The sequence below is a fragment of the Emys orbicularis genome, chromosome 6 (genome assembly GCF_028017835.1).
Source record: "Emys orbicularis isolate rEmyOrb1 chromosome 6, rEmyOrb1.hap1, whole genome shotgun sequence".
Taxonomy (NCBI): Eukaryota; Metazoa; Chordata; order Testudines; family Emydidae; genus Emys; species Emys orbicularis.
The window spans coordinates 3,153,009-3,167,532 of NC_088688.1; the positions used below are offsets into that span (position 1 = coordinate 3,153,009).

General features: G+C 63.4%; 1 protein-coding gene across 1 annotated transcript in view; it reads right to left on the reverse strand.

The window, feature by feature from the left end:
• Positions 1-1,576: 1,576 nt before the first annotated feature.
• Positions 1,577-14,524, reverse strand: part of ARID3C (AT-rich interaction domain 3C) — a 120,373-nt gene continuing 107,425 nt past the window's right edge. Inside the window, exons 4-8 of the mRNA XM_065406798.1 lie at positions 9,776-9,959; positions 8,350-8,594; positions 7,217-7,474; positions 4,762-4,851; positions 1,577-1,728 (exon numbers count right to left, since the gene is read on the reverse strand). Of these exons, the coding sequence (XP_065262870.1) occupies positions 1,577-1,728; positions 4,762-4,851; positions 7,217-7,474; positions 8,350-8,594; positions 9,776-9,959 (929 nt within the window). The remainder of the gene's footprint in view (positions 1,729-4,761; positions 4,852-7,216; positions 7,475-8,349; positions 8,595-9,775; positions 9,960-14,524) is intronic.

Sequence of the window (14,524 nt, forward strand, 5' to 3'; positions counted from 1 at the left end):
CACCTGGCTGCATCCCCCCCACCTGAGATCCCCCCACCCCAACACACTGGGGCCATCTCTTCTGCTCCCCCCCCATCCCAGAGACCAGGTGCTCCCCCCTCCCCCCGCAGGTGCCTCCCATGTTCAGTGCAGCCCCCGCCCTGCAGTGCTGAGGCCAGGCCGTGGGGGGCGGGGTGGGGCTCTGCAGGCGATGGGGGAGGAGGGTGGGTTACAGATTGGGGGAGGGGAAATGTCCTGCTTTTTTAATATCACAATTTCAGCGGCAAAACCCCATTTCCCTCCAAGCCTTACCCCGCCTCTGCCCGTGGCTGGAGGGGGCACGGATCCTGCCCTGCGAGCCCCGGGGCAGGTGGGCAGGAGTCTGGTGAGGTTTGGCACCAGGGGGCTTGGCGGGATCTGTGCCGAGCTCACCAGCAGCTGCTGAGACCCACGTGCCCACAGCTCAGCGGGCAGAGCCGGGCGCCTTGGGGCTGGGGCTTCCTGGCTCAGGTGGGTGCTTTGAGGTAGCCACTTTAACCCCTTACACCTCACGGTTCAGCTTATCTAAGTGCCCTGCTCCCCCCACCTTTGGGGGCCTTGTGGGTGGAGGAGGGGAGCATGGGGCAGAGGGGACAGCGCAGCGCAGGCCGGCAGCTGTGGCCCCCCGACACCACGGGGAGGGAATTCAGTAACGAAGCTGAAGGCGACTTGCGAGAGGAGGGGCAAAGAGCGCCCAGCAGCAGAGCTAGGAGCTGCCTGGCATTGGAACCCAGACACCACTGTGAGGGGCTGCTGTCCCCAACTGGCACCCAAACAGACCCCCCCTCCCCCAGGGCCGGAAAGGATTGTGTGCCCAGGGTTGGCTGAGTCCATAAGGAGCGTTGTGGCCAGTGCGCCAGCCCCAGCCCCACACATTCCCCTCCCCCGCCCCCTGCCACCCGCTCCCCCTTGTCCTGCTCTCTGGCCTGGCCTCGGGGCCGCCCTGGCTGGGAGCGTCTCCAGCGACAATACATGTCGTTTGCCAAGGATGAGCAGGGAGACAGGATCGTGTGTGAGTGTGCAAGAGGGGTGTGCGCGTGCGTGGGGTATAACACATGAGTGTGTCAGGGCGGTGTGCATGCAGATCCCGCTGCCCCGCTCAGTGGCTCGGCCCGGACACATGAGTAGCCACATTTCCCCCCACCTCCGACACTTTACTGCTAAGGTCAAGTCCAAGTGTGTGCAGTGAAAGCCAAAGTACTCAGCGCTCCCAGCCCGAGCCCCACGGGCCAGGGCAGCCCGGCCAGAGCTCCACACCCACAGTGAGCCCGGCCAGAGCCCCACACCCCACAGCAGCCCGGCCAGAGCCCCACGGGCCAGGGCAGCCCGGCCCGGCCACAGCCCCTCACCCCACAGCAGCCCGGCCAGAGCCCCCCCGCCCCAGCTGATTGCTGCGTCCCAGGCGGCCAGGGCAGAAGGGGTCTTGCTGAGCCAGAGGTGGGGGACACCCTGCAGACGGCATGTCGCGGGCGCTCCCCTGGACTTTGACTCCAAGTTGCTTTATTACTGAGGGGGCTGGCGGGGTGGCAGCGCGGGGCCCTCGGCGTCTCTCCCTCCCTCACGGCGAGGCGCTGGCGGGAGTGTGACTGCGTGAGGAGGCCGAGAGCCGCTGGTTCTGCGCGGGCACCGGGCTCGCCTGGCCGTGGGAGCTCCTGCTGCTGTTGCTGCCGGGTGCCCCCGGGACGAGGGGTCTGCGGGCGAACAGGACACCTGTGGGAGCAGAGAGACACAGGGTGACCCAGCACGCCCCCGAGGGCACCGCAGAGCCCACGGCATGGGGATCGGGCACCCAGCCTGACACCACGGGGCACGGCTCACTCCTGCTGCCCACTGGCCGGGAGTCCAAGGCCTGCAGCGGGTGGCCGCTCTGTGAGCCTGCCCACAAGCCCTGGTTTCCCGCCTGGAGCGCAGGGCTAGCCCCAGCCGTGCGGGACGGGAGGGGGTCTGTGTGGGAGCCAGTGGGCACAGGGACAAGGCAGCAGCCAGGCCAGAGGCGCTGTGGGAACTGCTGCCTTCGTTTAGGGTTATTATCAATGACTGTCGCCCTCGGGTCCCAGCAGAGCTCAAGGCCCCGCTGTGGCAGGTGCTGCACAGACACAGGGCCAGGGCCAGTCCCTGCCCGGCCCAGCTGGCCACCCCCACACCAGGAAGGGTGGCAGGGGTGCCAGGCCCAGAGAAGGGAGGGGACTGGACCAGGGTCATCTAACTAGGCAGTGGCAGCGCTGGGGATAGAACCCAGGTCTCCTGGCACCCAGGCCGCTCCTATGGGCAAAGCCCTCGCTGGTGCCACTCCACCGACTCCCCGCTTGGCCCAGCTGGGCAGCTGAGCAGGGCCCACACGATCCCATCACAGGCCAGGGAAAAGCAGAGCCGTGCCCCAGCTGGCCCAGGCGCCGGCGACGCCAGGGAGAGCCCTGGACTCCTGGCAGGTGCCCGCTACAGCCTCTCACTCCGCCCGTCGTAGCCGGGCTCGGGAACCCAGACGCTGCGAGCAGATGATGCCAGGCCTGCGACGTGCCTAAGGATCACAGCCGCCCAGAGGAGACAGAGCCATGTGGGGGGCAGGGGGCCGGAGGGGGCCCTGGGACATCTGCAGACTGGCCCTGGGAACACCCTGTCAGGGCCTCTCCTGTGCTGGCCAGGGGCTGGGGGCTCCCTGGCTAGCCCCCCCCCGGCTCCTCGGGATTTGAGGCCACAGGCCTGTGACAGGCTCAGCCGGATTGGACAGGAGCAGCTGGGGGCCGGGGTGGCACCAGGGCAGGCGGAAGCTCCTGTGCTCGCAGCAGCGCGTTGGTGCCAGCGTGCATGTGTGGGGAAAACCCACCCTGCCACCTCGCCGGCAGCCACCGCTGGCATCAGCGCCCGGAGGAGAGGAGCTGGGGGCAGCTGCCGGCCAGCGTCAGAGGCACGTGTGAGCTGCAAGGAGCTCGGCCCGGGGGCCCGCAGCCCATGTCGAGTGTGGCAGGCTTTCGGGAGAACCGGGATCTAGGCAGGGAGGGATTGTCATGAAGCCAGGACCCTTCTCCTGAACTGTCCCTTTGCTCATGCGACTTCTCCCTGCCTGGCGCGAGAGCTCCACCTCCCGTCTCTGGCTGTAGAGCTTTCTCCTGCCCGGCCTCTGGCTCTGATTTCTCCCTAGTGCCTGGTGCCTGGGCCCGGCCTGGAGGCGAGGCGCCGTGGGGGACAGCTGGGGTGTCAGGCCAGCAGGCTCCTCAAGGCAGCCGAAGGATGGTACAGAAACTGGGCTCTTATCGGCCCTGACCTTTCCGGATAGTTAAATATTTAACTGCTGACAAATCCAGCTTTCTATTTTAATTGGGGCAGCTCAGCATGGCTAGGAGGCATCTCCAGGGGGCAGTGGGGTGACCCACTTAGCCAAAGCGGGAATGCACACTTAAAGGGACAGGCCCCAGGTTGTATGAAACCTTCCCAGCCACTCCCAGAGGGGCTCTCAGCCCAGGGGCTGTCACTGCTCTGCTCAGAGACGGAGCCTTGATCCATTGCAGGGCACGAGCCGGAACAGGGTGGGAGACTCTGGAGCATTCCGGCTCCCCGTTGAACTCCGCACCCTCGGCTCGTGGCACAGATCTGTCCCCGCCTGCATCTCTGCTCCCAGCCACGCATGAGAACATGAGAACGGCCATCCTGGGTCAGACCAATGGTCCATCCAGCCCTGGATCCTGTCTGCCGCCAGTGGCCGGGGCCAGGTGCTTCACAGGGAATGAACAGAGCAGGGCAATTTAAGGAGTGATCCATCCCCTGTCGTCCACTCCCAGCTTCTGGCAGTCAGAGGCTAGGGACACCCAGAGCATGGGGTTGCAGCCCTGCCCATCCTGGCCAATAGCCATTGCTGGACCTGTCCTCCATGAACTTATCTAGTTCCTTTTAGAACCCAGTTATACTTTTGGCCTTCACAGCATCCTCTGGCAAGGAGTTCCACAGGTTGACTGTGCATTGTGTGAAGAAATACTTCCTTTTGTTTGTTTTAACCATGCTGCCTATTCATTTCATTGGCTGACCCCTGGGTCTTGTGTTATGTGAAGGGGTAAATAACACTATGACCCTCAGCAAAAGCGTTTGTACCAGCACTTGTATGGCACCCATTGCTGCAGTGTCTGGACACGCTGGATGTGGTTTAGATTAAAGGCCGGGGATCTAACAGTGAAATACACCCCTGTGCAGAGCGGCTGGTGCCCCTTGGGGTGCCGGTGATGTCTGGGGTGCGTAGCCCTTCTGCCAGCCCACTGCCATGAGAGACACTTTGCCAGCCGCTTTCATGGATGGACGTTTGTGGACCGTTGAGATTCAGGGATCTCGGTTCCATTCCTGGCTCTGGAAGGTGAGTTCTCCAGCGGGCACGCGCAGGGGAGCCGCCGTTCACCGCCTTGGCTGCAGCATAAGTCCGTCCATCTGTCCGTGCCAGTCCCCCTGGCTGTGCAGTGAGTCCCCACCCCCACGCTATGGCCAACGGATCCTGCAGTAATTAAAGCCCAGGCCTCCAGGGCTGCTCCCCACTCCGCCCGCCTAGCGCCCTCCACCACCGAATCGACTGCGGCTCACCAGGGCAATCTGCAGCTCTGCCTCCCCGCCCCCGCCTGCCCGGCATCGGCCCTGCCACTTCATTACAATGGATTTTACAGTAAAGACATCAGATTGAAGGAAAGACTCGCCGGCCGGGCAGTGGCTATAACTTATTGGATTTCCTGGCCGCAATTACATGGGCCGAGCAGCCCTTCTATTTACCTGTGTAGACAACTCCATTTATTTCTATTGACATGTTGATGCTGCTAATGCCGCTGGTGGACAGGTTCAATGCGGTCTCCTGTCTGTCATCTGGGGGAAAGGAAAGACCGATATGAGCATTAAGAGAAACAGAAACGAGACAGGCCTGCCTGGGAAACACAGCTAGTGGGATGGGCCCCCCACCCGCTCCAGCCAGCTGGCTAACCCCGTTGCCTCTCCGGGTTAGCAACTGGGATGTTTTCCTCCCCGGTTTCGGTGGGGCAGAGGGTGGGATCTCGCAGGGCCTGGCTGGAGGAGCAATTCCCATCACTCCCCGTGGCTGCCGCGTCTGTTGGAAGGGAGAGTCTCGTCATGGCCTTGGGCACAAAGTCACGTGGTGCCGCCTCGCACGATAACGTCCTGGTGTCACCAGGCAACAGCGATAGGGTTTGACAGGCTCCCCCAAAAGTGACATCCCATGAGCAGCGCCAGTGGGACGCAAGATCTGGTCATCACAGCCCGCCCCCTATCCATCCATCTCTACCTCTCCACTTTTCATACGTACTCCTCTCGCTGTCCATCGATACGTACCCATCTATCTGCCCGTCCATCCAGCTATAGGTACCCCTCTGCCTACATCCCTAGCCATTCATTGGTATGTCCTCCCTACCTCCTCATCTATACGTACCCTGATTCATCCATCCCTCCGTCCATCAGTCCACCCCTCCACCCATCAGTCCATCCCCACATCCATCCATCCATTCATCCATCCATCCCCACATGCCCCCATCCATCCATCCATCCAACCATCCATCCCCACATGCCCCCATCCATCCATCCATCCATCCCCACATGCCCCCTTAGATCCATCCATCCATCCCCACATGCCCCCATCCATCCATCCCCACATGCCCCAATCCATCTATGCATCCATCCCCACATGCCCCCTTAGATCCATCCATCCAGCTATAGGTACCCCTCTGCCTCCCTCCCTAGCCATTCACTGGTGGGTCCTCCTTACCTCCTCATCTATACGTACCCTCATCCATCCAGCTAAAAGTACCCCTCTGTCTGTCTGTCTACCTTTCCCAGACCCGAAGAAGAGCTCTATGTAGCTCAAAAGTTTGTCTGTTTCACCAACAGAAGTTGGTCCAATAAAAGATATCACCTCCCGCACCTTGTCTCTCTGTCTCTGTTCATAACCCCTATCTAGCTTGCTGTCTCTACATCGCCCATACCCCTTGATACAACATACATACTGTACCTCTCTGTCTATCCACCCACATGTATCCCTCTCATTCTAGATCAGACGTTCCCCTCTCGCGAATCCATCGGGGGGTTGGATTGTGCCCACCGCCATGATGCCGGATCACAAAGCCAGGAACATGGGGTGGCCCCCGCCCCGTCCCTCTGCTCTAGACCGGCGTGTTCGCAGGTTCTCATTAGCCCCTGGGATGGGGGGGGAGGGGCGTGCCAGCAGTTGTGCTGTGGCTGGTGCCTGCAGCGACGTTACACAACATGAGCCCCATGAAAACCCGGCTTGTTTCCCACCCGGATGGCCGGGAGAGCGGAGAGCCGAGCGCAGGGTCAGACATCCCACGGCTGAGCGGCTCTGACTGAATCTGTCCCATGCAGGGAAGGGCTGGACTGCGTCCGCTCAGCCGGTCTCCACTACACTCCCCCCTTCGAGCTCCAGGAGATCCAGCCCTCTCTCCCCCCGCTGCATGCCCCCCCCGCAGAGCGGCATACTCCAGGAAGAGCATCTCTCCCAGAGGGATCCTGCTGGGACTCCAGGCTAACAAACCCGCTGTCCCTAAACACCATGCAGGGCTGCTGGGTCAATACTGACTCGCCCGCACAGCCTGGGTCCCCCCTCCACACAGTGAGCAGCCCCGATCCTGCTTAGCTTCAAACTCAGGGACACGTCACAGCCCATGACGGTGCAGCTGTACAGGCAGTGACAACATGCCAGCCAGTGAGGCTATGATGCCTGGTACTGCCCCTCCCCCTCCATCCATCCCGCCCCCGCCCCCGCCCCTGCCCCTGCCCCCTGTCCATCCCGCCCCTGCCCCTGCCCCCTGTCCATCCTGTCCCCGCCCCTCCCCCTCCATCCATCCCGCCCCTGCCCTTGCCCCTGCCCCCCGTCCATCCCGCCCCAGCCCCTGCCCCTCCCCCTCCATCCATCCATCCCGCCCCAACCCCTGCCCCTGCCCCCCCGTCCATCCTGCCCCTGCCCCCCGTCCATCCCGTCCATCCCACCCCCGCCGCTGCCCCTGCCCCTCTGTCCATCCCGCCCCCGCCCCCCCATCCATCCCACCCCTGCCCCTGCCCCAGCCTCTCGGTCCATCCCGCCCCCACCCCTGCCCCTGCCCCCCCGTCCATCCCGCCCCCGCCCCTGCCCCCCAGTCCATCCCGCCCCCACCCCTGCCCCTGCCCCCCGTCCGTCCCGCCCCTGCCCCTGCCCCCCCGCACGGACCTCGGTTGCTGATCTCGATGTTCATGGGGAACTGTGAGGCCATGGCCAGCAGGTTCTGCTGCAGGGCGTGTTGCATCAGCCGCTGCTGCTCCTCCGCCATTAGCACCATCTTCTTCTCGGGCGGCTCCCCCGTCTCCAGCTTCTCCCGCAGCTGCTCCAGTGCGGCGGCCTGGGCCTGGGCCGCGGCTATGCGGTGCCCCGCCAGGCTGACGGGGATGGCGATCCGGCTGGGCACCGCTGCCGACAGGATGCCGTCTTCTGGAACCACAAGGCGGGGGAAGGGGCTCAGGGGCTGGCAGCCGGGTCCCAGGGCCAGGGGGTGGGGTGGGCTGGGCCCCCTCCCCTGGGGCTAGTGCAGGGTGGCCCTGCGGCGCTGGGTCTGGAGAGACTCCGGGAGTGGAGAGAGCAGCTCCCGGGCCCGGCCGCGTGACGAGGAGCAGAGCAGCTCTCGGAGCTCCTGGCCTCTCCCAGCCTCTGCTGCCCGCCAGACCAAAGCCCTGCCATGGGGAAGCTCATCAGGGCGGGAGTCAAAGCAGCCCCTCAGTCTGGACACTTCCTCCAAGCAGCTGAGGATCCCCCCAGCGCAGGGACACAGCGGCGCTGCCTACACACGGTGACGCTCACGTGCCCGGGGACTCCTAGCGGCGGCGCCGGGAAGGCATTTCCCCTCTCTGGGGGCTCGCCAGGGGCTTGGCTACGGAGCAGGGCACATCGCCTGCCTCCAGGAAGCTGCCCGGGGTCATCCATTGGGACCAGCTGGGTGTATCCCGCCCCAAGAATTGCCTGCGGCTGCAGCCGAAGGGGGGCACCTTGGCCTCTTCCAACCTCCTCCACGCGGCTCCCCCTCGGGTCCCCATGCTCTGGGGTGTCCAGCAGCGAGTGCTGTACAGCTGTGATGGGCCAAGTTCCTTCCTGGGGCAGCTCCCGCGGCTGGATCCCCCCGATCCACCCACTAACCAGCTTGTGTGCAGCACGAGGGCCAGAACCCCGCATTGCCTCCCCCCGGGGCCAGAGGAGACCCCCCACTAGCTGCTGGCAGGATGCTGCGAACAGGCCCGATCCCGTCCCACAGAAGGCGGCCCCGTCCCCCATCTCCCCGTCGCTGTGGGGCTTCCACGCCCTGCCCCACCCACCTTTCTTAATGGCGTGCACCTGGCTCATCTGGCTGCAGCTGTGCGTGGAGATGGCGAGGGCCGGCACGGGGATCTTCGGGGAGCCCAGCATGGCCGGGGTGCCCACGGGGGAGTAGCTGAAAAGCGCCGTGCCAAAGCTCTGCCTGCGCCCCTCTCGCCGGTTGCTGTCGATGGCGGCCTGGAGCTCGCCGGGGGAGCTGAGGGCTCGTTTCTCACATTCGTAGGGGTACAGGTATTTCATGTATCTGGAACGGGGTGGGGGCGAGGGGGACACAGAGGGGGATGAGCCCCTGGCTGTGATTGGTGGCATATTCCACCCCTCCCCCCGCCGGCTGAGACAGGACCCCGGACTGGTTAATGACCCCACGTGGTTCACAGCAACGCTCCCATCCAAGGACAATGGCTCCCAGCCCCACACACCCTGTGCTCAGCTACGCAAGGCCCATAGGCGCCCACAGAAAAAGTAGCAGGTGCTGAGCACCCATTGGCAGCTAAGCTGCCCCCTCCGCCCCCACCCCACCCCACCCCGCCAGCGCCTCTCACCTGCCGGCGACCCCTCTGAGCAACTCCTCCCCCTCCCTCCCAGCGCCTCCCACCCACAGCGTCGCGGCATGCAGGGAGCTGCGGGAGGGAGGGGGAGGAGCGGGAACAGGGTGCACTCGGGGGAGGAGGCGAGGCAGGGGCTTGGGGGAAGGCGTGGAGTGGGGGTGGGGGCTGGGGCTTGGGGGAAGGGGTAGAGTAGGGGCGGGGCCTGGGGCGGAGGGCGGTCGAGCAACCCCTGGCTAAAAGGGAAGTCGGCGCCTATGGCAAGGCCTGTCTGGCGTTACCATTAATGACTGGGTTGCACTGTTGCCTAGGCAGTCCATTCAGCATCAAGGCCCCACAGTGCTAGGTGCTGCACAAACTCGTGCAAATCCACAAGGGGCAGAGTTAAGGTTAGGTGGGCAACCTTAACCCTGGCGTTTACTGACTTTTGAGCGATTCCCTTGGCAGTCTTGATGTTCTCTGAGCCACCCCTGGTCCTTCGGATCCAAAACCGGCGGCCTCTACTACCTGAGCTAAGGGAGAGTCCCCGCGGTGGGCAGAGGAAGGGCCTTCAGCGTCCCTGTGGGACAGCCACCAAAGGGCAACATCGTGCACACGCAGGCCATTATCCGTCATAACGACCACACCATCATCACTACTGCACCCGGTCAAACCTCCTGCGGGGAGCAGGAGCCACTGGGCTGGCACTGGGAATGGGTCTGAGCACGGGAGTGATCCAGCTACCACCAGAGAGGGGTGGGACCCCCTCTCCAAAGCCTGCTCCTCCCAATCTGGCTCACTCCTTCCCTTAACATCCCCTTACCCACCTTCCGGACCCTGCCCCCTTGGCACCCCCCAGCCCAACTCTCTCCCGCCCCCGTGCAAGGTGGCGGCAGCTCACTGCGTGCGGAGTGTGAACGCCGCGCTAGTGATGGACGTGGGGAGGTTGAGGCCTTTGGTGATCTCCCGCCAGATCTTCTTGTTGATCACTTCGACCAGGCCGCCCTTCTCGGTCACCAGCCGGTACAGCGTGTACAGGTCCAGCACCTGCTTGGCCATGATGGGGATTCGGTTCACTGGAGTCCCTTCAAGAGACAGAGACACAGAGAGAGAGAGAAAGGGGGCGAGTGAAAGAGAGAACGCGTTTGCACTGGAGAGCACGAGGGGGTGTGTGTTCACGTGTGTGCCAGGCAGAGAGAGGGAATGCAAAAGAGAGAGAGAGAAAGGGGGGCTGTCCGACATACACCATCGCCGCCCGGCTTGGCTGCTTCCCCAAAAGAGCCCGCGGGCGCAGTCAGTTTCACGCTGGTGGGAGGAGCTGGGCAGAACTAGGGGAAGCTCCCCCCCCTCGCCCCCAGCAAGACCCTGTCTGGGGGGCAGTGAGTCCCTGGTGGCTCTGCCGGCTTGAGGGCGCATTAGTGCTCGCTGGGCCGGCTGGTTCTGTAACACGGATGCACACGGAGCTAGGAACGGGGCTGAGATCAGCTCATCACACCCTGGCTCTGCTCCCCGGGCCGGACAGGAATCAGCGCCCCCCAGAGGTGAAAAGCTTTAGAAGCGAAGTCCCCGTAGGGTGCCCCCCACAACGAGGCAGAAGGCGTTCGCTCGTTCCCAGCCCCCTGCCCTGGGAGGGCAGCCTGTACGGTAATTGCACGGCTGCTGGCTCAGGCAGGGTGCCCAAGGGGACGAACCTGAAATGTCACCAAAGAGTCAGGAGTGAAGTCACGGGAGCAAACCCTAAAAAGGCCCAGATGAAAAAAAGTGACTTTGCTCGGCTGCTGGAGCTTCCAGCAACCCCACGTCCCAGCAACAGCCCCCAGCGCAGGGCATGAGAACGGCACGAGGCCGAGGGCGGGAAACTTGGCCGGAGCCCGAAAGCCTCCTCCAGTTTGGCAGCTCCGGTGCAGATTGCAGCCGCCATCCGGTTCAATGCTGCCTCAGGCCTGCGGGCACACAGAGCTTGGCAGGTGGCTCTGCGCAGCACGCCAGGGCCACGCCGAATCCCACAGCGACGGCAGCGACGGCAGCGACAGCGCTCACCTCCTCGTGCTCCAGTTCTCGGCCGTGTGCAGGGTCTCTGAGACGCAGTGGAGCAGTTCCGGCTCTGACCTGTAGAGGGCGACGGTGCACACACGAGGTGTGGAGAACTCGAAGGCGTTAAGTCAGCGCAAGGTGACTTTGTGTTAGCCACGACTCGAGTCACATGGTAAATGGGGCGGCCTCAAAGCACACAGCTGCGGAGGCTACAATTCCACCGGGGCGGCTCCTGGGGACTCAGGCTTCGCTCGCGGGGGGCGGGGGGAGCAGGTGCTAGCGGGACCCCCGGGCTAGAAGAAGAGCTGCATTATGTCCCATTGGGGGGTGTCCCTCCTTACCCAGAGCCGCTCCGGGCTCCGGGGCCGAGCAGCAAAGCTTGGTTCTGGAACCAGAGCTGCATCAGATCATTCTCCCGATCCGGACGGGTTTGATCCAGGGCTTCTGCTTGGCCCAGACAGACCAAAGATGAAGAGCTCAGGCCCTGCCACATGGCTAGTAAGAGATTCCTGGATCTGACCCAGGAGCGGGACTCCAGCAACGATTCACGGCAGGCTAGAAGCTGCTGGCGGATCCCTGCCACGGGCGTCACGGCGTGACTCGCGAGGGCTCTTTGCCAAGTGCCCTCCAGGTCCCACACAGCCGGGCTCCCTCTGCCCGCCTTGAGGACTGAGTCAAGCGCCACGGGAGGCTATGGGGGAGGGACCAGGCCCTTGGAAAGCAACCGGCATTGTGGCTACGGGCAGCGGAGGCTTCGGGTGTCCCTAGGCACCAGCTGGGACCCCAGGCAGCCCTGGACTAAGCCAGCCCAGCTGCCCCTGGTCTCAGCGGTGACACTCAGTAATGCCAGGGCTGGATACGAGTCAGCAGCTGGCCGCGCGGGATGGCAGGTCACAGCTGCAGAGTGGCGCGGGCGTGGGAGCAAACAAAGGATCGCGAGGGTGGGGTTCAAAACCTCAGTCTCCTCCTGACGCCGAGGGCGGCTACACAGCTCACCACGCCGGGCTCTGACGCAGGGCTGAGTCAAGCCCCCCTTCCGTCCACACACAGATCAGTGTGTCCTCGGGCCCTGCCAGGGGGAGGGTCAAAGCCTGAGTCCCGCCCACTGGGACAGTCCAAGCCCTGTCACTTTGCAGTGTGGACGCAGCTCAAGATGAGACCTGTGCAGTGCAGAATGGCCATGGTAGCATGGCTGGGAGCCCCCGTTTACGCTGCCGTGTGGACGTACCGTTAGTGCCCTGCTCTAACCACTCAGCCACACACCCTCCCCACGACAGGCCGAGACCCCAGGCGCCCCGGCTCCCAGTGCCCGGTTCTAGCCCCCGGCAGGAGACGCCCGCTGGTGCTAATGTGGCGTGTGGCTCTGGGGCAGAGCGGCTGCTCCCTGCCAGGCCTCTCTCCGCTTCTAAATTGAAATCAATTCCAATAACCCTGCTGCATCGACAGCTCCTCCTGCAGCACCCAGGGCTAATTACTGTCCTCCGCGGCCCCCCCGGAGCCCCCTGCAGCCCCACACCAGCCCTAGCCCCACGGCATGGCACAGGTGGGATTTACTCTCCCCGCTGCCTGCTCTCCACCCCCGCAGCAGGGAACACAGGGCCCCCTGCCCCTCTCTTTCCTCCGTCCAAGGGGACGCCCCAGGCTTTCAGAGCAGCCGCTCCCGCTTGCCCAGACCAGCTCCCGGCTGGAGGGCTCCCTTGAGGGCCTCCCCCCGGGTCAGGGGCTCTGGGGCCTGACCCGCCCTCATTAACCTGGGCTTTGCCTTCCCAGCTTTATGGGGCTGCCTGGATTTATGGCCGGAGCCTTCAATAGGCAGCGAGAATTACAGCTGCTCTGATGGGGCGGGCAGGGGGAACCGAACCAGAGCCCCACGGACCCTGCCATCACCTGGGCCTTTGCCCACCCTCCCCAGACCGCAGCAGGCGGGTGGCTGGCATGAGCTCCTGAAAATAATGCACCTGAGGGATGGGGGGAGCCCCTGGCTGGGGGAAGGGACTGACCGAAATCCCCATCTCCTAGGAGTCTGGGGGAGGGGTCCCTGGGGTTCTCCTCTTTCTACCCCCCCCAGAAGTCCCCCAGCATGTTCTGGATTTTCCCCCCCAGGAGAACTGGGAGCTTCTCTCTCCCCCTGGGCTGGGGAGCGAGTGGTCAGCAGGGTCACTGCAGAGGGAGGTGAGATCTCCCTCCACCCCCCAGGTGTGGCGCTCCTGGTCCCTGCTGCACCTAACTCTTGATCCCCCATAGAATCATAGAATATCAGGGTTGGAAGGGACCTCAGTAGGTCATCTAGTCCAACCCCCTGCTCAGAGCAGGACCAATCCCCAGACAGATTTTTACCCCAGTTCCCTAAATGGCCCCCTCAAGGCTTGAACTCATAACCCTGGGTTTAGCAGGCCGATGCTCAAACCACTGAGCTATCCCTCCCCCCATGGTCGCGGTCAGCTGGGATCGGCTGCCGGGCTGGGGAGGGAGGTGGGGGCTTGGTTGTGCTCCCATGATCAGAAAGCTCCAGAGCTAAGGAGTGTGCCCCGGTCTGCATCAGTGCCCCGAGTCCCCCCAACTCGGCTGGGCCACGAACCCAGGGTCGGCCTAAAAGCTGGAGCAAGACCCAGGAATCCACGTGGGGCTAAACTCCCCTGAGGGCCTGGACGGTGGCAAATATCACCTTGGTCATGAGTGTCCCCCCTCCCCAGGATCACAGCCCTCCCTGCCTGGCCCCTGGATTGGCACGCTCCGGCTGGACCGCAGCACGGGGAGAGAACAGCAGCTGAGAGGCAGAGGTCACCCACACACACACCTCACGGAGGCTGTGCCCTACGTGTCCTAGAGGGGTCGATGGGTTTGACAGTCTGCCTCTAACAGGGGCTAGCGCCAGATGCTTCAGCAGAACATGGGAAATCTCTGTAAAGCGCCTGTGGCAGCTGAGGAAATTCCTTCCTGACCTCAGTTACCGGGGATCTAGCTGTGCCCTGGGACATGAAGATTCCTGGCCCCTGTAGCTTTATTCACTCTAGTAATTATTTCCTTACTAACCTAACTGCAGAGGTGGCTCTTATTAAAGAGACATCTAATTCCCTTACTGAATCTTACTGTTTGTCTCCATAATATCATGAGGCAGTGAGTTCCACAGGCTGACTTGATGTTGTTTGTAAAAGTCCCTCTCTCCCCCATGAGCGTTCTTGCTGCTTTCCAGTAGATACCACCTCCAGATGTCATTGTTAGGAAAGAAACCCCCCTCCCCCATGTTCTTATCAGAGCCCCGAAAACACCCCTTTCCCCAGCCATGTGGCATCATGTCTCACTGTTTCCGCCTGTTGACGGCCAGTGGGACACTCTGCAAACGCTTTCCTACAGATGGCCAGAGGGCTGCGCCATGGAGCATAGGCTCAAGGCCAACAGACCATGGACCAGCGGTTCCCACCTCTTTGACCTCTGGCAGGGAGGAGCCGTAGGGCACTGACGATGGTATCTGACCCTTGCTGTGTTGCTGCAGGTTCCCTGCTATCCCTGACACATGCACTCCTCCCCAGGGCCTGTCACGGGGGGGCAGAGGGTAAGTCCTGCCAGAGCAGGAGAGCCAGGCCCTGCATGGGCCCAGTCGGAGCGGGACCAATGA